At 36.8% G+C, this 23,840-nt stretch overlaps 2 protein-coding genes across 2 annotated transcripts; one reads left to right on the top strand and one right to left on the bottom strand.

The window, feature by feature from the left end:
- Positions 1 to 6,691: 6,691 nt before the first annotated feature.
- On the top strand, positions 6,692 to 7,592 carry LOC113355172. The gene has a single exon (XM_026597962.1). It carries the CDS (start codon positions 6,830 to 6,832, stop codon positions 7,439 to 7,441), a length of 612 nt encoding a protein of 203 aa, XP_026453747.1. The 5' UTR covers positions 6,692 to 6,829; the 3' UTR covers positions 7,442 to 7,592.
- Positions 7,593 to 22,475: 14,883 nt separating this feature from the next.
- On the bottom strand, positions 22,476 to 23,328 carry LOC113355170 (late embryogenesis abundant protein Lea5-like). The gene is made up of 2 exons (XM_026597960.1): positions 23,069 to 23,328; positions 22,476 to 22,962 (listed from the first exon to the last, which is right to left on the bottom strand). The coding sequence occupies exons 1-2, from the start codon at positions 23,140 to 23,142 to the stop codon at positions 22,740 to 22,742; spliced, it is 297 nt and encodes a 98-aa protein (XP_026453745.1). The 5' UTR covers positions 23,143 to 23,328; the 3' UTR covers positions 22,476 to 22,739.
- Between the last annotated feature and the right edge of the window lie 512 nt (positions 23,329 to 23,840).

Below are 23,840 nucleotides of genomic sequence, written 5' to 3'. Positions count from 1 at the left end.
ACATTATTCCCCAACTACAGGATAAGTTTTACCTGATTGTTAAAGGTGATTAAGGTCGACTCATTTGATGTAAAAGGGACAAAAGCTTTACGACGCCCAGCAAACTGATTTCATTCAAGAAGAACCCGTTAAACTGTTTAACAATAAGAATCAAAAATTAATCATTAAACCCTGATTAAACAAAAACCTCATTAGTGATTTCAAACACACACAAAAACATTAGAATATAAATCCGAGAAAATAACTTACCTGCAGATCAAAATATAATTATAGAAGATAACAGATAAACTCTAACTCCTTTGCAGCCAAGTCTGCGGTCTTGTCACTTTTCCTCTTGTAACTTTTCCTCTCCGTATTACCGTCAAGCTCTGCAATTTTATTTAAGTCAGTAACTGGATGGAAGAAAAGCGAACATACTAAAAACATTTAATTTTTTTGTTTATATTTTTAATTTTGCTCGGTAAAAACAGTTAAATCTTTAACTTAACAATAGATAACATGCTAGGATTTACCAAACGCGATAAGGTTTGAGTTTTATCTGAGCATCTATTTTGTTGTTCTTCGTATCGCATGATGTTTTTCGTCTTGGTAAATCATTGGTGATTAGGGTTTAGTTAATCGGTGATCAGGGTTTAGTTTGTAGTAGGAGAGATTTGTGATTAGTTGTGGTGTTTAGTAGTAGAAATAAAATAAACTCAGACGCGAGTTTCGTTTTTTTCTAGGTCTCAAATAATCGGTGGTGGTGTGAAAAAAAAGAAGATTCTTATTGGTCTAAATATTTTCTGATGGGACCAGAAGCTCTAAAATGAGAACTTTATTCAGCTTTTAATCACGGCAAAAGGAAATTCACCTGAAATCATATTATTAATTAATACTTCGGAAGAGGTCTTCATGGTGCAATTAATCCGCGCCATATGCAATTAAGGAAAAGAAAAATGGCTTATAATTTGTGCGTGTAAACAGTTAATCAAGTATATGTCAAATGCAAAAAGAATAACAGGGAACAAGAAAGAGAAATGGAAGTAGGGATTGTTGACTTACCCCGAGGTGAAAACCATCAACACAAACAGAAAAACAACCATAAAAGAAGTTTCAGCCGTAGTTTCAATTTGGCTAAATATAGTGTTCCTCTTCCGATTTATATATAGATTCACCATTGATCGTACAAACCAACTAACAAAGTCAACTTAAATGTTTAATTCTCACTTTTGTTATAGGAAGGAGGTTTTCGGATCAAGGGAGTGGGAAAATAGGAGTTAACTCGTCAAATGAATTCGAGTCTAAACTATCCACTAAATCGGATAAATTTACCGTAAAGTACCTTGCAAACACTGATTCCTTCTATATCTCAAACAAAAATTTCCTTCTTCTCCTCAACTCAAGCCGTGAAGAACAAACCCTAGTATTTTTTTCAAAAATTTCTCTGTGCGATTTAGTTTAGATTTTACAGCGAAGTTTTCCACCGAGATCTATTTCCTTTGGTTTTATTTCTCTAAATTCTTCGCTTGCTTCTATCAACAGTCTGACTAGGTAACTCTGTCATGCTAAATCATAAAGTAAGTGATGAAGAATTCACTACTTTATGAACTTTCCATTAGAACAAGAACAACACGTCATCTAAAATCGGTAAACCAAAATTTGTAACCTGCCAAGATTTTTTTTTCTTGACTCGTTTACTGAAACATTGGTTTCTCATTTTCCAGAATGAACGAGAATATTAAGCTGGCATCATGGATTTCAGAAGTTGTATTTCCTCCAGATGGTGTGAAAGCTATGTTGCTCGATATCCGGGGTAAGCGAGATTTGGAAAGATAGTCTTTTGGTTTGTTAAAGAAGATGATGGATCACTGGTTTGGTAGTTTCGTCATCTTAGTTTCTTAGAAGTAAAGACGACATGCAAATATTTCAGTCATTAATCAAAAGGAATATTGTGTGCTCATGAAGATTGAAGACTATTTTTAAAGCGCACAAACATATGCTTCATTTAAGTTTTTTTCAAAATATTAATGCAGTTAGCATGTGCACTTTGCGAGATCATACCAAGAGTTATTCGTGTCCTCATATCTGGATGCTACAAAATATAATAACGCAGATGTAGAGCTTATTCCAAGATTTGTCTTCTTACTGAAAATATGTGTAGAACTTTCCCTTTGTCGGCCTACGTTTTATTTAAGTGAAAAAGAAACATTAGAAAACTTGCAGATTGACTAACAAAGTTACATCCACCTAAGCAGAAGTTGATATCGCAAGTTTTCAAACTAAGTTTACTGAGAAAGTACTGGAACAAGGATAAATATATAACGCTCACACTGCGCGAAATATGGCGTCTATGCCTCCTTAACATTGAAATTAAATATGATATTAGTAAAGAATAAAACACTCAAAACTAGAAAAGAAAAGACATCTGCCTCCTTAACATTGAAATTAAGTGTGATAATAGTAAAGACTAAACACTCAAAACTGGAAGAACAAAAGAAAATGACTACCAAGTACCAACATTTCAAACTCATGCATCATACTTGCTCTAAATTCTTGAATGAGAGTATTAGATGAACCAACATATATAATGTCATCGACATAAACGCATACAATTAGAATACCACCACTACCATTCACTTTCACATATAAAATAAGCTCAATTTTGCTACGATGAAAATCATTCTTAGAAAAATAAGAATCAAGTCGACTATACCATGCTCTAGGCCCTTGTTTAAGTCCATAAAGAGCTTTGTATCACTTTGTAAAGTTTTTTTTCCTTCCCTTCAACAAGAAAACCTTGGGGATGTCCAACATACACATCTTCTTGCAAAGAACCGTTAAGGAATGCAGACTTAACAGAAAATTGAAAAACATTTCATTTCATTTGAGCTGCTAAAGCTAAAATAATTCTAACGGTTTCAAGTCTAGCAACATGAGAGAAAGTATCAAGATAATCAATACTATATTTTTGAACATACCCTTTTGCGACGAGCCTTGATATGAACTTTTGCACACTTCCATCAGCATTGTGCTTCATTCTATAAACCCATTTGACGCCAATAACATCTTTTTCAGGTGGTAAATCAACCAACACCCAAGTATTATTTTTCTCAATTGAAGCAATCCATTCTTTCATTGATATATGCCATTCTTTGCTTCCTTGAGCTTCCTCGAAGTTAATGGGTTCTGCAGCCAAAAGAACGAATATACAAGATTCATAAACATCAGCTAAAGAACGTACCCTTAGAGGAGGAGAATCTGAATCCAAAGTAGGAACAATACTGCAGCCAGAAGTACTTGAATCTGATGAAAAACCACTAGACGATGATGAAGAAGGAGACGAAGGAGGAGAAGGAAGAAGTACTTGTACTTCGTCTACATTCAAAGGTTCTTCTACAAAAGGAAGATGATGATATTCTTCCTTCCAAACACAAAAACTATTTTCATCAAACACAACATCTCGACGAGTAATCAACTTCTTAGTTTCTGGGTTATACACGCGGTAGGCCTTTGATTCATCAAATAACCGACAAGTATACATTTTCACTCTTGTTTTCTAACTTAGTACGATCACTGAAATCAATCAACGAATAAACGATAGAACCAAAAACCTGTAAGAAACTTACATTGGGTTTTCGATTCCACCAAGCTTCATAAGGAGTCATACCCGTTACCGTTGTCGTAGGAGAAACATTGAGAAGAAAAACTGAAGTCGACATCGCTTCTGCCCAAAATATGTTTTGAAGATGTTTTTCTTTATACATGCTTCTTGCCATCTCTACGACGGTTCTATTCTTACATTCAGCCACTCCAGCTAGCTGTGGAGTTTTCCTCACTGTTAACTGCCTAAGAATACCATTTTACTTGCAAAATGAATTAAATTCATTAGAGCAGAACTCTCCTCCCCTATCATTTCGAAGAGTTTTAATAACAAAGCCACTTTGCTTTTCTGCATAAGATTTAAAATCCAAAACCTTGTTGAACGATTCAGATTTATAAGAAATAAAATAAACCAAACTCATGCGAGTAAAATCATTGGTAAACAAAGAAGTATTTGTAGGACCACAAATATCAGAATGAACCAATTATAAAGGCTTGGTAGCTCTCCAAGCTTTTCCAACCGGATATGGCAAACGGTGCTGCTTTCCACAAACTCACCCTTCACAAACACCATCAATGCAAACAATAGAAGGCAAACCAACAACCATACTTTTCTGATTTAACAATTTCAAGGCATTAAAATGCAAATGCCCATGCCAAATCCTAGATTCATCAGAAGTACTTGCAAATAAGACTAACTCATCGATGTTAGATAAAAGAAGAAGAAACATCTTATTTCAGTCATATGGATCTTGAAAATGAGTGTTCCATGTATTTTAATAACACAAACACCATCTTAGAATAATAAATAATACCATTTTCGAATTAATTCTCCCACACTAAGCAAGTTTTGAGCTAAACCAGGAATATAATAAACATCATGAATTAGTTCTTTTATACCTGATTTAGTCTTTACTGCAATGGTTCCTTTCCTTTCAACTTGAACACATTTGTTATCACCAAGACGAACTTCCAACTTTTCATCTTCATTAATGTTGCGGAAAAGACCCTTTGCACCTGTCATATAACTGCTACAACCAATATCCACAAACCATACATCTATCTTACTGTCTTTTGAGTTAACACAAGTAAGAAACAGGTTACCTTTCTCATTCTTCTGTTCAGAAAAGTTTGCTTCTTCTTTACCTTTCTTTTCCCAACAATAGTCCTCATTATGCCCATATTTTTTACAATAGTTGCACTGCCTCCACTTATAACTCTGGTTGCTTTTTTCAGAATCTGATTTAGCATGACCAGATATTTTATGTCCTCTTCTACGACCACGATAGCCACCTCTGCCTCGACCTCGTCCGACAGATTTGTGGTTAGATGAACTTTCGTTGTTTTCCTTCTTCTTGGAGACCTCTACTTTTGATTGAAAAGCATGTTCAATAGATTTCTCCATTGACCTGTTCATTCTTTCTTCATAAGCTAAAAGAGAACCCATTAGTTCATTAGTTGAATAAACAGTTAAATCTTTAGACTCTCCAATTGCAGTTACAACATGATCAAACTTCGAAGGCAGACTCCTTAACACCTTTTCTACAACCTTTTAGTCAGTCATAACCTCACCATAAGTTTCCAACTGATTAAAAATAGTTGAAACTCTAGAAAAGAAATCTTGTACAGATTCATTTCCTTTCATAAAGAGGGTTTCAAAATCTCTACGGATACTTTGACGTTTCACTACAACAACCTTATCACCACCATGAAAAGCATTCTTCAAGATTAACCAAGCATATTTTGACTTGGTACAATCTGAAATCTTAGGGAAAGATTGGATCTGTGGCATCTTCCTGCATAGTTAATAAATATTTTGCATCCTTCCTACGAAGTTCCCTCACATCAGTTTGATTCCCTCTTGTTCTCTCATCATCTGCATAACCTTTCTCAACAAGTTCCCAAAGATCTTGAAAAATAAAAACAGTCTTCATCTTAATACTCCAAAACTCATAATTGTCACCAGAAAAAATATGAACCAAGGATTGGAAGATATTGACAGTGTTCCTACCCATCTTGAACACTTAATAGAAAAAAAATCGTCTCAAAAATAAAAGCACACCTTGATTCAGTGAAGATCGATAACATCAGCGGAAGTGATCTTTAAACAATAAAACGCCAGATTAAAATCGAACTAGGCTCTCGATACCAATTTTGTTGGTACAACTACAAAGATAGAAAAGAACAAAACAATTGAAAGATGAAATCTGATTGTATTAAGATGAAAAAAATGGCTTACAATCTTCTTGCTCTGAACTGACAGACTCCATCTCTTTTATAACATAAAAACAAACAGCTAGCGGGCATTCCCACGACTTCAACAACTCCTAAAACTTTGCTAACAAACCCATAACACCAAACTCCTACAATTAAGCAACAACTAAGAAACGTGAATACTGAAAAAGAAACAGTAAACAAGCAGTAAAGAAAAATCCTAAATTGTAGCCAATTTAATTGACTGTATCAATAACTTTATCACCCATGCCCCAGAGAACGACAACGTATACAAGAGCATATTTTTCATACTCCGATAAAAAGGAAGTTTCACAATTAATTTATCAGGCGTGTCCAGATTTCTTCTTGTCCTATCACTCTCGTAAAACCCTCAAAAACATGCAAATCAGTGGTTTGGTCCCATGAATCAACAACATTTTATTCTCTCACCCAAATAAGTTCGAATCGGAAATAAAATCTGAGTCAGGTCGCGTGTAGCTAGTCATATCTGACTCAAACTGAAAACTAAATAGTCTGACATCCACATTTAATTCCTGTCGGATCGGGGAACGAGCTAGATCCAAAAATCGAATCACCAAAAAACAACACCCGGTTAACCGACTCATCACATCTGACTCAAAAACCCGACCAGCAACAAATAGCGTAAAGTCTCCTTTCAGTTTGACTGATTGGTGGACAGCATTCATCCACCGCCATCAGCTATAACAAAACGTCAAAATCCAAACTACGTGGATCCTTTTCATACCTTAACCCTACCAACCATTGATCTTAACCGTTAATCCGAATCCCGTTTCACCTTGGAAACTGATATTCATTAGCGGGTCCCACAAGAAAGAATCCCTCTTAACATCTTCATTAAATACCTTCCGATGTGTCGCTCAACCACCCTCTGATATATCCTCTGATATATCCTCAGACATATAACAAGAATAAAAGAAAGTCAGTCAAAATCACAAACCTAAAACTCTGTTCTGGGTATTGATCATCCTCTGATCTTCAGATCACCAAAAGAAACATGGATTTCGATTTTAGAAGAAGCCCCAGATCTGTAATTGCAATTCTATGTCTATTTCTCTATTTAATTACACCGTCTAATGGAGAAGAATATGGTATTGGTGAAGACGAAGATTATGGACCTGGTGAAGAAGTAACTGGTGTTCGTGATGATAAACCTTCAGCCTATGAGATTCTTGAAGATTTCGATTTCCCAATTGGATTACTCCCAAAAGGGGTAACTGGGTACACATTAGATAAACAAACTGGTAAGTTCTCTGCATCAATGAAGAAAACATGTAGTTTTTCACTTGAAGGTTCTTATCAATTGAGATATCAATCGACTATACGGGGTGTTATATCAAAGGATAAACTTACAAATCTTGAAGGTGTAAGTGTGAAGATATTGTTGTTTTGGGTTAATATCATTGAAGTTGTTAGGAAAGGTGATGAACTTGAGTTCTCAGTTGGGATTGCTTCTGCTAATTTTGCTTTGGATAATTTTGAAATACAACCTCAGTGTGGATGTGGATTGGATTGTGGTGATTCTGTTTCTAATGATGGTGATCAGAAAGCAGAGATTAAACAAGTAAGGATGAGTTTGAGAAATCCTTCTTTTGTTGATTCTTCTTAGGGTTTTTCTTTTTTTCAGTCTGTAAGTATCTTTTATGTGTTTGATAAAATAACTGAAAGACATGTCTTTATTATGTTTCGATGAAATATAACTTGGGTATATATATCATGTTTCAATTTGGGTTTGTTTTATCTGATTTGTATTTTGTTTAGGGTGTTTGATTCAGTTAGTGATAAATTTGGGTGTTGTGAGTTTACATCTGTTTGACCAGATGAACCCGGTGGAAGACAATCGTAAGGAATGTGAATTGAAAAGTAAAGAATATGTAGCGACTCATTGTAGGGTTTACACATTGCTAGGAATACACTGTATGATTTAGAAAATGGTATTGCAACTTGATTTTTACAAGATGGAACAGAATTTTGATTGCTTGAAATTATAATTGGTACCCAAAAATATATTGGTAGAGTATCTTAGGCTCTTAATGTTTATATGAATCTTAAGTATTGTATTGGCATCGGCTCTTGGTGTAGCTAATTCAAACTAGTAACTCCATGTAGCATAATTTGGTTTACTTTTGTTGGTTGCACAAGCTAATGTTAACTTATGCCCACTTTAGTCCGAATTAGCTAAGGGATAGAATACTCTAAGATTAAGGGCCAAACCTTGAGGACCTGTATGTATCTTAACTCGCCTGCTCCTTTCTACAACAAGGACACCATTCTTGGGACTGCTTAGTGGTATGCCACATATCATGCATTTTAGGAAATCTGAAAGATATAATCCTGCAGAAAAACATCTCTGCCATGTATTGCTGAAACAACACAAGATTACTTCAACTAGAAGAACTGATATCTTTATTATTCAGTCTATCAATCAGTGAAGAGCAGAATAAGCTAGTATTGTTTTGGTTTGTCCGAAGCTACTCATACAAGTTTGGATTTGTTTAGCTTACATCTGTTGTTTTCTGCTTTAAGAGACTTGCTCTTTCTGATGAATCTCTTGATGCTGACTTCATATGCTCTGTGCATCTAGTAAGTGCAATCAACATATAAACTTTTTTCCATCATGGATGTTAGAATATCCAAGATAGTGGTGCTTACTCAGTTGGGTGATAATGCTGATGAAGGTATGTTTTTGCTGACATAGATTTGGTTTCATATGAAAATGGCTCCTGAGATGAGCTCAAAGTCAAAACAGTCAATGGAGAAAAATCTGTTTTCAAACAGCAGAATAGAGAAGCCTTTTTCGATAATTCAGAAGCCTATTCTAGTTACAATATAACTGGCTGTTCTAGATACATGTTATTTGGTTGGTTTCTTAGAGCATAAGTTCTTACATCAGCAGACAAGAAGGGAGAGGACAAAAGGGATGTGTTTTTTTTGGACTCTATACAAAACACAGACATAAGAAGATGGATTTAGAGGTCTCATAATAATGTATGTGAACCGAACCATTAGCTATAGCCTATTTCGGACACGGCTTATCCTATAATGATCTATGGCCGGCAGTCAACACAAAAATATTGATGACAGCTGCAGGAATTGCCTAGTGTTGTGATGCATACCATGCGGTCATGACATTGTAGGAGATCTGAAAGAAATGATCATTCTGCAGAGTAACCTCTCTGCCATGTTTGCTGAAACTGCAAACAGAAGAACTGATATCTTTATTATTTGATCTGTCAATCGGTGAAGAGGCAGAATAAGCTAATACCGTTCTAGGTTATCTGAAGCTACTCATAGAAGTTTGGATTCGTTTACAGGACATCAGGGGCGGAGCCAGTGTATAGCAACTCATAGAAGTTTGGATTTGTTTAGCTGGCAGGAGGGGCGGAGCCAGTGTATAGCAAGGTGTGCAGTTGCGCAACCTGCCCAACTGGCTCCAAAGCCCAATTTGTTTTTTAACAAATTGGGGTTTTAAGCCCATTTCATCATACTTGCACCTAGGGGTGAGTATGGGCCGGTATGGACCGGTTTTCGCCTCATCCGCATCCAATCCATTGCACAACGGTTTTCAAATTTGGCATCCGCATCCAATCCAGATCCAATGGATGCACGGATGGACAGATTGGGTGCGGATAATCCAATGGATTTGTTTTAGTTAAAATTTATGGTAAAGAGAATAAAGCTAACACAAATGACTCCTTATAAAACCTACATATCTTATATAGGCATACAAATATAAAAATGTCATGTACAACACCCCAAGCAAACATCTTAAAAACTCTTAAATGATTCATATTATTTTCTAGAACTATATAAAGGTCCTTAATTTAACGGATATGGATGTCTAACGGATCTTCATGGTTGTATCGGGCCCGATCCGTTATCCGTTGGATTTCAAAAATTTCATCCGCATCCAACCCATTAACGAACGGTCCGGACATCCATCCGCAAAAGAACGGTTGGTCCCGATTAAATCCGTGGATTACGGGACAAATGCTCACCCCTACTTGCACCCCAAATGGACGTTTTAAGCCCCTAATTAATATATATATATATATATATATATATACTAGGTATCACCCCAACCTACGGCCGGGGCTTTTTCGTTTTCGTTTTGTTGTTTGATCTGCTGGTCCGTATTCTACCAAAATCTTTTTTAGTCATTCGCAAAACTAATTAGATTATAACTGTCAAACATCGAGCTTATAAGTTAGTTCGGACTTGCGTCCCTAGTATTTGTGGTTGTGTCAAATTAGTCGGGACTGTGGTCCTTTGAGAATACTATAGTATTTTGTTGGTCAGGTCAAATTAGCTGGGGCTTACAGCCCCGACCGTGGCCCTTAAACATTCCCTAATGTTTTTTTGGTCGGGGTTGTGACACTTAAATCTCGCACATAAATCTTTACCATGTTTTTTATTTTATTTGTTTTTTAAAAATAGCTTTTAGATTAGTTGAGGCTAACTTAAATTTTCTTGAGAAAGTTATGGTACAAATCATTATGCTTATTGGATGATTGAACGTTCGATGGACCAGAGTATATCTGGTGTATACGAATAATCTTCATGGAGGATCATCCACAAAACATAAGCCAAACAGACCCTTAGCCATATATTTTCCGTGAAGATGTATTAATAAGGAGATATTTGGTTGCATTAAACATAAAACCTCTTACCCAATTCACTCCTCTTCCTCTATTAGGTTTTCTTTCTTCTCCTTTCCTCTTTAGACCAATTTTTTTTTTAAATCATCAGCTCTGTTTTCTTTTATTTCACCGTATCCATCCTTTAAATCATCCATAATAATAACTTAGTATTAATAACTCAGTATTATTATGATATAGAGAGGCGAAGTTAAGAATTAGAAGTCTTTAATGGAGGGGAAGAACTATAGATAGAAGATCATCTGTTGGTGAAACCGTTAAAGAATGACGCTCTTCTGTTCTATAAATACATCTACTTAGTGTTAGCCTATATTAACGGAAACTTAGTCAAATTAGGAAATCCGACGCTGCAGTCAAATTAAGAAATCCAAGGATCCGACGCCGTTAAATAATTTTTAGAATCATATTTTTATTAGGAAGTCAAGGGATCGGACGGACGTCTATATAGGACATATAACCGATCAATCTTCATCGTGGGATGACGAAATCGATGGTCGGATTTATAAGACTACACACACCACTTCTTTTTACAATATAGATTTTTTTATTTTTTTATTTTTTTTGCTTCCCCTTAGTTAAATCTCTGGCTCCTCCCCCGGCTGACATCTTTGTTTTCTGCTTTAAGAGACTTGCCCTGTCTGATGAATCTCTTCTGGGTGGTGGGCTTCATATGTTCTCTGCATCTAGTTACTAAATGTAATCAACATATGAACTTCGTTTGGTCGATTGTTTCATTATATTTAGTATGTAGGTTTTCAAAACCAAATATAGAAATCAAGTAAGAAATTTCAGACATTTCTAAAACAATTATAAATACTAAACAGTTCCTTTGACATCTGAGGAAATGGTGTTGTTAGAGTCGGGCTAACCAGAGAGCCCCAGGAAATATGTACTTTAACAATTAGCCAACAGTTATTGACAAGATTACCATGGTACTATAAGCACATGCAATGACAAATGGGAATGGTAAGGGCTGAGCTAAGTGGTGATGTATTACATATCCTTTCTTACTTCTTAAGCAATAAATTCTTGTTGACCATCTCCATTAATTCAACAATCAACATTTATCAATTCATTAGTAACTTTAGCACTCTCCGCATCTATAAAATCAGATACTAAATCAGTAACTAACCATCCTTAACCCATCCATACCTCTCCCTTGAGAGAATCTAGTTTAATAGAACATTACTATGAACACATAAATCACGAGGGCCTCCACGTGTTCACAAACAATGTTTGCATACTCTTTAGTTCATAAACTATGTGTTGTATGTGCAAAGGAGATGATTATATTGATTCATCGACTCAAAGCCTTTGGGCTCGTCATTGCCTAGTCGAATATCATCACAAGTACTGTTCATATAGAAGAAAATAAAGAGATAGAAGTATAAATGCAATGCTCATGAAATATAATGATGAATATAAAGTGCTGAAATATAAATAAGATAAAGATTTACGTGGTTCAGCACTAAGGCCTACGTCCACGGGGTTGGTGTTTCACTATGTATTGAACGGTTACAAAGATAGTCGAATGATTTTAGAGTGTACATAGGTCTGCGGAGATAAAGGATATACTTACTCTTCCTATTTCTGTCTCTCTCCTATCTTCTCCTCTAATTGCTCTAACTCGGTCGACCCCTTTCTCTCTTGGTAAAGAGGGGTATTTATAGGGTTGGACCGTGGGGCCTACTTCTGAGAGTCGTTGCAACCTTATCTTCTTGTGATTTGTGTCCATCACGCAGAGGTCTTCGTCCTTTACGATGCCCCCTGCGTTCCATGCTTGATCACGAAGGGTTTCCCTCGTTCGTTCCATGTTGATTGACACGTACACTGCTCAGAGTGTTTAATGCGGGTAGTTGAGATGTTTGCTCGTGTCAGACAAGTGTCTTCTTCCCCTGTCACATCCGTGTCAGTCAGATTTCTCCTCGCCATTGATCTTGGCTCTTTCTGGGGATAAGATAAAGTAGATCTTTGGGAGCTATTTGGTGCTCCGCAGAAACATCATACTTCGGTACACCTTGATTTTCTGCCATCGGATTATCTGGACGAAGATCTGATGTTGATGGGATATGCTTCTTGGTTGTAAGCGTGTCTCATCATGTTTTGATGGCTTGATTCGCATGCCTTCCACGTGTTTCTTCATAAACACATGGCTGATGGTGAAATATATACACACAATTTTCCCCTTTTCTTCTGACTCGGGTGTTAGTGGAAGTTTAGAAGAAAAATAACGTCACATATTCCTCATCTCTCTCCTAATAATTTCCCCTAAATATTTGGGCATGTTTCCCACCCCATGCAATAAGTGCTCTCTTAAAGGGAGGGGACGGTTATGGTTTTTCTCCCAAGCTTATAAATAAGAGAGAGCATGTGAAAAAAATTTAGAAATAAATTTCATTCTCTTTCTGTCAGTCTTCATTTTTTTCAGAGATTTTTGTTCTTTCCCCTTGTTCTCTAGCTATTAACTGCTCCTGTCCTAGCATTAATCACGCCCTGCTCCTGATTCTTTCTGATTCTTCTGCCCCTTGCCCGTTTGTTGGTGTTTGTCTTCTTCTTTGTGATGTTGTGGATTCCTTTTATATAGGTATGGGGTTTTTTCACTTTTTCTGCTGTTGGTTTGTCAATCTTCCGTTGTTGTATCGATTTGTTTATCTTCTGCTGCTGTAACTTGTTTGCTTTGTGATGAAGAACACATATGTCGAAGCATATATGCTTGCCTCTATTCTTCTTTACAAAGTGAATAGGCCAGTATTTCGATTGATTGATTGTTCTCTAGTTTTAGGGTTTTGGGGAGAGGCTAAGATGAACTGTCAATTTTATTGGTTTTTTGATCTTTGGTGGCCCCCTCGTATTCACCTCTAACCTGTTTTTGTGCTTCCTCGTAGCTATGTCTGATCGTCCGCGGGTTCCTTACCAGACCCCGCCGTCTAGTCCGCCAAGATCCTCTCCACGTAGAGACTCTGATATATCTCCACTTGGGGGAGGTTCCTCTAAATCTTCGCAAACGGATCCTCGTGGTCATATGGTTTCATCTTCTTCTGGTATGAAGGCTTTGCCTACTAAGAAAGGGGATCTGCCGAAGGGTCCTTCTGGGTCTAGGTACGTTGTTAACCGCGCTCCTTATCGTCCTCGTGAAGATTCTAGGAGTACGCAGGCTTCCCCTCGTGATGATTCTAGGAGTACGCAGGCTCCTCCTCCTCGTAGTGAAACATTGGACGTTACGCCTCTTCGTTCCATGGATCCTCCTTCAGTGCCCCTACAGAATCCTTTGTCGCCTCCTCCAACAGTTTGTTTCAAGGGGAAGTACTCCAAGGATACTATGTTGAAAGTTGATCCGCCTAAAAATCTTCCTTCCAAAAGGAAGGCTTCAAAATTGAGTCCCACTAAATATTTCACGTCAGATTCCGTAGACGAGGAAGAGGCTGCCCCAGTGATACGCAGCGTTTCAGTTGGTAAGAAGAAGGTCATATTCAAGCATATTGACCTTGAGATGTTCAAGGAAAAACATGAGCTTCAAGCCTTTGAGGTTCGCTTCTATGCCCCTGATGATGATATCACTTACAAACTCATCTCAAAGTATCAGTTTGATGAGTTTCATCTGTTGACTACGGTTGGAGCCTTCGAGGCGGGTCTCATGTTTCCCCTGTATAAGTCGGGTGACTCCTTTTATTATGATGCGCTGGCTGGTCGTGAAGGTTCTTCCACAAACACTCATAATCGTTCTGTGTCGCAATTGTCTGGGAATTATCTTCGTGCACTGAAGGAATGTTATCTGCGGAGCAAGGGGGAGACGATGATGACCTGCTACGTTCCAAATCCTGCTGAGAGAGAGTGGTACACTCCTCAAAATTTTAATAGCTCCTTTGGGGATTATGTCAACAGTAGGAACTGTAAACCGTGGAGTGTTAGTCTTCGTAACATTGCTGCTCCTCGGGGTGAAATTCGTCTCTTAAGCGAGGTGAGCGATGCCAAGCTGAAGTATGTTCCTGGCACCGAGGGATCTGCTAAATGGAAACTTTTTCCTGCTCGTGAAAGGATTAAGCGTGATCATGATTATGAGTGGCATGCCACTGTCATTGAAGTTGTTGGCCCTTGGGCTTACGGTTGGATTCCTGGACCGCGCGGTTGGCGTCCTTTTGAAAACAGCAAGCCTCGTGAAACTCCTCCTGCTCGTTATGGAGATTTTTGTCCTTGGCGTCTGAATTTTGCGTGCATGAATTTTCCTTACGTTCTTGATGTCGTTGATGGAGATGAGGAGGAGGGTTCTGGTTCTACCCTTCCTCCGAAGAGTGCTGCTACTGCCAAGGTACGGTTTCTTCTTATATTCTATATTCTATTTGCCCCCTTTTTTTCCTTGGTTGAAAAATTTTTAAGTGAGGGAGAAAATGAGCCTTTGTTGGAACGTGTACTGGTTTGTAGGTGTCGAAGAAGAAGAAAATTGGGCCCAAGCAATCTTCTACTGTTGTGACTGGTGAGGCTGAGGTCCATGAGGAGCTTTGAATCCTACAACTTTTTATCTGTTCTTCCAATTTCTTAAACCTTTAACCCATAATTATCCCTTTTACCTCTTGCCACCTCCTTCATATTTTGTTTATAAAACCCACCTCACAACCTTCTTCTTTCTTCATACCCTCTTCTGTTTTGTTATCATCTTCTTTCTCTTTATTTTCATGGCTCGTCCTGTTTTGAATAATATTGCTCACCAAATGGAAAGTGTTTCTATCAGTGAAGATCCTGTTAGGAGAAGAGTAATTATGCATTCTAACACTGCTATCTTAGATGGAATTAGGGATTGGCAGTTTAGTCTTGCTGGTAAGATTTATGCTCCGGGGGTTATGTCTTGGCAGGATGCTGAACGTGCAGCTAAATTTATTTGGCCTCATCTTCGAAGACACAATCAATGGTTTGTCCAGGTGCGTGGTTTAGAGCCAAATATTTTTGTTATCAAGTTTAAAATTTCAGAAGATAAAGATGCAATTTTATTTGGTGGAGCTTGGAACCTTGATGGTCATTTGATTGTTTTAAAGGATTGGAATCCCACTATGGATTATCATCTACTGGATTTTACGGTTTCTCCTTTTTGGTTAGAGTATAAATATCTTTTACCTGAATTCACCTATGTTGATATTCTTCGAATGTTTGGTAACATTGTTGGGGAAGTTAGAGTTATAGAAACAGATGGTGTGAACCCTCCTACATCCTCTAAGTATAGAGCTCTTGTTCTCATTAATGTTAACACTCCCCTTATTACTGGTATAACTACTGCTAATGATGCTGGTGTAACTAGGTGGATTGGTTTTTTTTACGAGAAACAGCCTTATCGTCTTTGTCCTGAATGTAAAGTTCCTAATCATGAAGAGGTTGACTGTGCTAATATGGCTCATACCCGTCATGAGATGGAAGAAATTGTTCGTGGTTTTGGTTTTGTAGAGCCAATTTTTCCTCCTCAAAGGAATCCTGAGCAAGAAGCACTACTCTTTCTACAACATGGATCTCAGAGGCGTGATAGACTACGACAACCTATTGAACAACAACCTAGACCCTTTGATGGTATGCGCCTTTCAATCTTCTCGGCCACTGATTCAGGTTCTGGTGCTTCCTCTTCATATCACAATCAAGCTCAGACCTCTCCTTCTTTGAGACCATCTTATCCTACGACTAGTGACGGTGCTAGTACTAGTGGTATTAAGAAAAGATATCGTCGTACACCTATTTTGGTTATAAATTCTGAGCCGCATACTCCTGATGCTGATTTGAATGACAATGTGGTTACTTCTCAAGTGGATGATATTGTCTCTGTTGAAGATGATACCACTGCTTTAGCCATGGATAATGTTTGGGACATTGCTGCAGCCTCTGCTTATAATGCACAGAATCATACTGATGCATGGCAACATGTGATTGTATCCTTCTTTATTCATTTTTGCTTTGTTTTTTCTTTTGTTGTTTTCTTGCAGTCTTTCTTTGAATTTCTCTGTTATTACCGTCATGCAAATTCTTTCCTGGAACTGTCAAGGTATAGGTAACCCTCATACCCGTGATTATCTTCAATTCTGTTTGACCAACAATGACCTTGATATTTTTTTCTTGTGTGAAACCAAAGCTCAGTCTAATAATATGATATTTTATCTTTCTAAAACTAATTATCCTCATTACTGGTTTCATCCCTCTTTGGGTCTCTCTGGAGGTATCTCTCTTGGCTGGAAAAATGGAATTGATATTGAAATCATGCATACAACCTCTAAAACTATCCATGCTATTGTTCATACTCATGATAATAATATGGATTTCTTGATAACCTTCATGTATGGTGCTCATGATGATACAGAAAATCCTAATCAGTGGCAATATCTTATTAATATGCATTTGTTTGTTGATCTTCCTTGGGTTCTTCTTGGTGATTTAAACTTCACCATGCAGGACTCTGAAACTCATAGCTCTAGTGTCACTCATCCTCATCATGCTAGACATGTTAGAAATTTTGTTCAGCAACTAGGTCCCATTGACTTAGGTTACTCAGGAGCTGACACAACTTGGTCAAATCATCGTAGTGGAGATGATCATGTCTCTGCTCGTCTAGATAGAGCTTTAGTGAATAATCGCTGGATCAACCTCTACACAAATGCACATATTCAACATTTAGTACCTGTTGCTTCGGATCACTGCCCGATTTTTCTACATACAGTTCCTTCTGCTACAAAACATTCTCCTTTTAAACTCTACAAGTGTTGGTTTAAAATGGATTCTTGTACTGATACTATTGCACGCAGCTGGCAGCATCGATTTTCGGGGTCTCCTTCGTTTCAGTTTTCTAGTAAATTAAAACTAACCAGAACTCAGCTGCAGATATGGAAACGACTTTCTTTTGGAAACATCGAGAATAACCTTCAAAATATTCAGAAGCAGTTACCATTTTGCTATGACCGCAATTTGCCTTCTTCTAATCCTCAAGTTAAGCATCTTAGCTCTTCCTTGTAGCAATGGCTTTTGATTCAAAAAGAAATCTTCATGCAAAAAGCAGGTGATAAATTTCTTGAAGTAGATAGAAACACTTCTTATTTTCACTCGATAGTCAATTACAATAAGAGAAGATCAACTATCAATTCTATCCAGGGTCCCTTGGGCATTTGGTTTGAAAGCAGAAGTGATATTGAAGCTATATTTACAAACCATTTTAAGAATATTGCTACTTCTTCTAAACCTCAGATTAATAATGAGATTCTGCAGCTTTTTCAACCTTGTGTTTCAGAAATACAGAACAATTGCCTTATCCAGGTGCCTCATGCTCAAGAAATAAAGGATGTGGTATTTCAAATCAAGCCTTGGGCTTCTCCGGGAAATGATGGGTTCCAAGCTGGATTTTATCAACATTGTTGGGATGTTGTTGGCACTGAGGTAATCTCCATGGTTCAATACTTTTTCACTCATAAACATATGCTCAAAGCCATCAATCATACTTATCAGGTTTTAATCCCTAAAATTTCAAACCCAAAAACTCCTGCTGATTATAGACCCATAAGTCTGTGCAATGTTAGCTATAAAATTATTTCTAAAATTTTAGCTAACCGTCTTAAACCCCTTCTTCCTGATATTATCTCCCCCACTCAAACTGCCTTTGTTGCAGGAAGACATATCCATGACAATATCATTATTGCTCATGAGATTTTGTTCAGTATGAAACATAAAAAGATTAAGAAGGCTTTGGTTGGTTTGAAATTAGACATGTCGAAAGCTTTCGACAGGGTTGAATGGTCATTTCTGCTTTCCATCTTTCGGCAATTAGGTTTTCATAATGATTGGATTAGTTTAATAGAGCAGTGTATTTCTACTTCAAATATTTCCATTCTTATCAATGGCAGTCTTTCTTCAACTTTTTCTCCGACTCGGGGTATTCGTCAAGGAGACCCGCTGTCTCCTTTTTTATTTCTCTTTGTTATGGAAGCTTTTTCTAGACTTTTGCAGCTTAATGTGGACCCCGGTTGTCTTTCAGGGATTAGAATTAATCATCACTGCCCTTCAATTAATAATCTGTTCTTCGCGGATGATTGTTTGTTATTTTTGGAAGCTGATTCTACTCAAATGAAGCAGCTTCAACACTTGCTTCATATATTTGGACAAGCTTCAGGTCAGGTAATAAATATGCAAAAATCAACCTTATTTTTTGGCAGGCACACTTCTAATGCTCATAAGTCTTATATCACTGGTATTCTTGGTATGAAAGTTATGGGACTTGGCGAAAAATACTTGGGTATACCTCTTCTGCTGCATAGATCCATACATAAGAACTGTCAGGGGGTTATTGATAAAATGAATAATAGATTGCAGGGCTGGCAGAGCAAAATTGTGAATCAAGCAGGAAGAACTACTCAGGTTAATTCTGTTCTAATCTCTATGGGTATGTATCAAATGCAGATTTTCAAACTACCTGAAGCAACTCTTCAACAAATGGAAAGAATTCAGAGAAGCTATTGGTGGAACAGTTACATCAAGCCACGTTCTCAAAAGTACATCTCTTGGAAAAAGGTATATTTACCTAAAAGTCTAGGTGGTTTAGGACTTAAAAATTTAAGTAACTATAACTTAGCTTTTCTTGCGAAACTAGCTTGGCAATTGTTACATAACCAAGATGCTTTATGGGAGAAGTTATTGAAAGGTAAACATTTTCCTCATCATGACCTGCGTTTCTTCCCTCCTCCGGTTAGCTTAAATTCAAGTTGTATTTGGCAAAGTATCTCTACCGGGCTCGAGATTGTGTTGAAAAATGCTAAATGGCAAGTTGGTAATGGTGCTCATATCAACATCTAGACTTCTAACTGGATTCCTTCTCTGAATTCTGCTGTACAGGACTGGGGAGATTTGAATATTTCTAACTACCAGTTGGTTTCTGATCTTATAGATACTGATACTGAACAGTGGAATGTGTCTCTTCTTCGCCTTCTTTTTACAGCTGATCAGGTTAACTCCATTTTAACCATTCCCATTCAGTTAGATCAAGAGGATAAATTAATCTGGCCCTTTACAACCACTGGTATTTTTACTACTGCCTCAACTTATAAGATGTTATGTGATAAAGATATCCTAACAGATAACTCCATGGGTTTATCTCAACATTTTTGGTTATCTTTTTGGAAGTTGAAAGTACCTTACAAGTTTCAGATTTTCCTGTGGAGAGCTATTCACAATGTTGTTCCAGTCAAAGCAAGAATTTTCACCCATGTGCATAATGTTGATTTACACTGTGTACTTTGCAACCACAATCAAATGGAAGATCTGGACCATCTATTACTTCATTGCCCCTTCTCTAGGGCAATATGGCAGTATTTTTTACCTCATATGTTTCACTTTATTTTGCAGCACTCTTCTCTCTTATCTTGGATTCAGACTTGGAAACTCAAAGACTCCATCATCAATATCCAGAAGTCCCCTGAGATTGTTCACTTAGTTATGTGCATCATGCATTTCATATGGAAGCTTAGATGTATTGTTGTTTTTAACAATACCACTCCCAACCATAACTCTGTAGTCCATCAGGTCAATTCATACATTCTCCAGCATCATCTAGGAAACTCTCCTGCTAACTACAATCATCCTAATGTTCATAATAAGCTTTTACATCATAAATGGGATCCTCCTCCTTTGCAGTACCTAAAAATTAATATCGATGCTTCTTATAATTCTAGTTCTTTGTTAGCTGGTATTGGAATTACAATTCGGAACTCTACAGGGGCATATGTCATGGGAAGGGGAGCCTTGAGAAGAGCTAGTAACGCTCAACAGGCCGAAGCATGGGCAATGTTGGAGGCTATGCAACTGGCAGATTCAAATGGTTGGTCTCATGTGATTTTTGAATCTGATAATCTGGGAATTTGTTCTTTTCTTCAACAACAATCTTCTCTTTTTCACTGGCAGAGTATGCCTCTTCTACGAAAATGTGTAAACATATGTAATACTAATCCTGGTTGGTCTTGTAGTTTTGTGTATAGGTCTGGTAATAAAGATGCATATGCAATAGCGAAGGCAGCTTATAAGCATAATCTATGTGGGGATTGGTGGTTTCATCCACCTCCTTTGTTAATTCCCTACATAAATTGTGATGTATCAATTACTCATGTTTAATATAAGTTCTTTCCTTGGTTAAAAAAAACAATAACGAAACTATCAATATGAAGAACAAGTTAGAAATTTGAAAAAAATTGTAAAAATTGTAACAGGTCTAGTGATGGATGTTTCCAGCATTACTTCAACCGGACTGAAACGTTATTTGGACTTTTGCTTTTACTTGGATTCCAAGCCCTCTTAGAAGAAACCTTAGAACATATTTTGAGAAAAAAAATGGATGTCTTCAACTTGGAAACTATTAGATTTGGCATTTAACATTTTTTCTAAGCTTAGAATATCTTGAATTCCACCATAAGACTTGCTCTTACATTGATATAGAAAGGAAAAAGAATGTAGATCAGAGAAAAGTCTGTTATAGCGCAATGACAAATTCTTCATATAAGGATACCAATGACTTGATCGGTCCACACCAAATTCTTTATCGATGAAAGAAGAACGCAAGAAGAGAAATGTGGTGGGAAATAAGGTGCATCACTGCATTACGTTAATTTGTTGTTCATAAAGACAATGTAGGGATTGACAATGTCACTTGCCCATGTCGATCAATAGGTGGCACTCTCTGAAATAGTCGTACATTTAACTCGGATAATATTGCTTACTTTTCCGTATATGGTATATATACCATTCAACTCGGATATTTTCTGAAGCGATCGACGGTGCAATCTGTTGTATGCTTATTGATCAATATCATAAGCACTAAAAGTCAACGAGTGACACAATTATCACCACATAATAAAGGTCAGTATCATAGAATTCCAATCAAAGGTCATATATCAATGGAATTTAGGTTTTTACCAATTCATTTCTCAATATTTACTGTCAAGTGTCAACCGACCCTGTATTATATAATGTATGTAAATTATCACACTTCTGACTTCTGGATGTCAAAGATGAACCAAATCGGATATTTTTGTCAAAAACCAATGGAATTTATAGTTTTGCAATAGTGATTCTTTGCAAAAAAAAAGAAAAAAAAAATAGGAAAAGAAGCTCAAAGAAATCGTCCAAGTTTGATAGCAAATAGTTGGAGGGGTCTAACAAACTCACGTAAACAAAAAAAAACTAACTAATATTGTCAAATGGTCTCACAAATAATACTATCACCGCCCCTAATTAGATGACCTAGTTAAAATTTACTAGTAAATTTAGAATTGATTTATCTTTCAAACCATATAACGGATTTTTTTGTAAAATTTGTATCATTGGAAAGCATTTTAAAACACCTATCTAATGAATATAAATATGACTATCAAATTTTACATATTTCTTATAATAATACTAATCTATTACTCCACTTATTTATGGTATAGACCATCTAATTAGGGACGGAGAGAGTAGGACATACCATTTTAAAATGAAAGGATACGGGGGAGCTGGAAGAGACAAGAAGATAATCAAGATTTCTAATAGGGATACCGAATTACTTGTGGTGTACCACTTTATATATAAGACAAAACAATCATTTGTCTTTGGATTAGTACACCCCCAAACAGATTGGCACCCTCATTAGCGACATCGAAGATAATGGGGAGCCTAATCATCTAGCTAGGAGGATTATTAATATTAAATTATGATCTAATCATTAAACTAAGAATAGCTGAACTTCTGCCATCAAACTGATAAATAATTGAGTTCTCGGACACGTATCTATCATCACAATTTGCTAAACTAATGATCCCACCATCTTCTCTTCTATGTCGATCGACCATTTCCTTTTCTTTATTGGGTTGTCTTAATTTATAACTAATATGCAGCAAGCGCAAAATTGTTTATGCCGTAATTCAATGAACGGAAGGTCATTCATTTCTTCTTGGATAATGTTATTTTTTTTTTCTATCCACGGTGGCTTTTATATGTAATCGTAACTTAACAAGACTCATTCGTTCCGAAATCACAAAATATACAAGATACTTAAATCATTAATATGATTTCATTTACGTGTTTAAGATTTCATTAATATTTTTTTATACAAAGCACAACTTCACAAGGACTGGATCAGAATTTAGTAGGTCTTCCCCATATAGGTCCCGGCCAACAAGTTCTAAATAGAGTTTTGCCATGATCGATACTGGATAAGTGTAGCAGTCCCTGACATTTATGAGACCTTGCTGGCAGCCGGCGTAGATCTTTCTAGTGATGATTGGTCTTCTGGTTGAGGAGTGTGTCTCTTAGTTCAGCTACATCAATATCATTAGCATGATTCTCAGGTCTGTAATAACCAGTAACTGCATCAGGGATCCAAGGAGATACTTCTGTCACTGCTCCTCCTGGTGATGGTTTTTTCACTACCTTTTCACCTTTTACCACAGTTGATCCAACGGCTTGTGTTGATACTGATGTAATACCTCGAGATCTACAAAATCATCGTCTAGATAGTTAATAACAAAATTATAAATATGAAGAACAAATTAGAAATTTAAAAAATATTTGCAACATAATGGGGTGGATTGTGTGTATACCTGTTGATAGATAGAGAGATACCATCAGCGAGAGCAGTGAGAACAAGTTTAGTGTTTGATAATGATCCAGCCATTGTTATAAAGAAAATAGATTAGAAAGAAAGAAGATTTTGATCTTTTATTGTGTGTTCTTATTTTCTTTCTTTCTAGTTGAAGATTCTGATGAGAAAGAAAGGAAGGGCGTATGGGGGTTTATATAGAAGAGTATAGAATAGGGTTGTAAGTCAAGAAAGGGGGTGCATGGCTGCTAGTTTCTACTTGTGTGTGTTATGTTATTTTGTTCAAGAAGGCAACTAAAGAACGCGTTAAATCTATAGTAGGCTTGAAAACGGCACTTGCTCAAGTCAATCAATGGCACTCTGAATTAGTCACACACACATTAAAGAGACTACTATAGGTTGCTTGCTTTTCATATATCATTCAACTATAACCAATTCAGATATTTTCCTCCAGGGATCGACGTTGCAGTCTTTTGCTTGCTTATCTGCTTGTACCCAACTCAAATAAGTGGAGATGGACACAACGAGACTACTGGTAAAGTCTTTGGGTAATAATAACAACAAGTTGATCAAAACTTGTTCTCACATTAGTGGGATGTTCATTTTTCTATTTTTGTGTTACTATTTAGACCGGTAACCTGTCTCTTCTTATAAAAAAAACTAAAAAAAAAACTTTACAAAATAAATAAAAAACTAAATGAAATACATTAATTATCACAATAAAATTTTGTTTTCACTATGCAATGGATTTAGCCTTCGACCAATCAATGGTT

The sequence above is a fragment of the Papaver somniferum genome, chromosome 3 (assembly GCF_003573695.1).
Source record: "Papaver somniferum cultivar HN1 chromosome 3, ASM357369v1, whole genome shotgun sequence".
Taxonomy (NCBI): Eukaryota; Viridiplantae; Streptophyta; class Magnoliopsida; order Ranunculales; family Papaveraceae; genus Papaver; species Papaver somniferum.
Note: the sequence above shows the minus strand (reverse complement) of the source record. Positions and strands in the feature narration are given on the sequence as shown.

Coding starts and splice junctions, on each gene's coding strand:
- LOC113355172 (XM_026597962.1), top strand. CDS start 6,830: ATGGATTTCGATTTTAGAAGAAGCCCCAGATCTGTAATTGCAATTCTA.
- LOC113355170 (XM_026597960.1), bottom strand. CDS start 23,142: ATGGCTGGATCATTATCAAACACTAAACTTGTTCTCACTGCTCTCGCT. Junction 22,963..23,068: donor ATCTCTCTATCTATCAACAG/GTATACACACAA, acceptor ATGATTTTGTAG/ATCTCGAGGTATTACATCAG.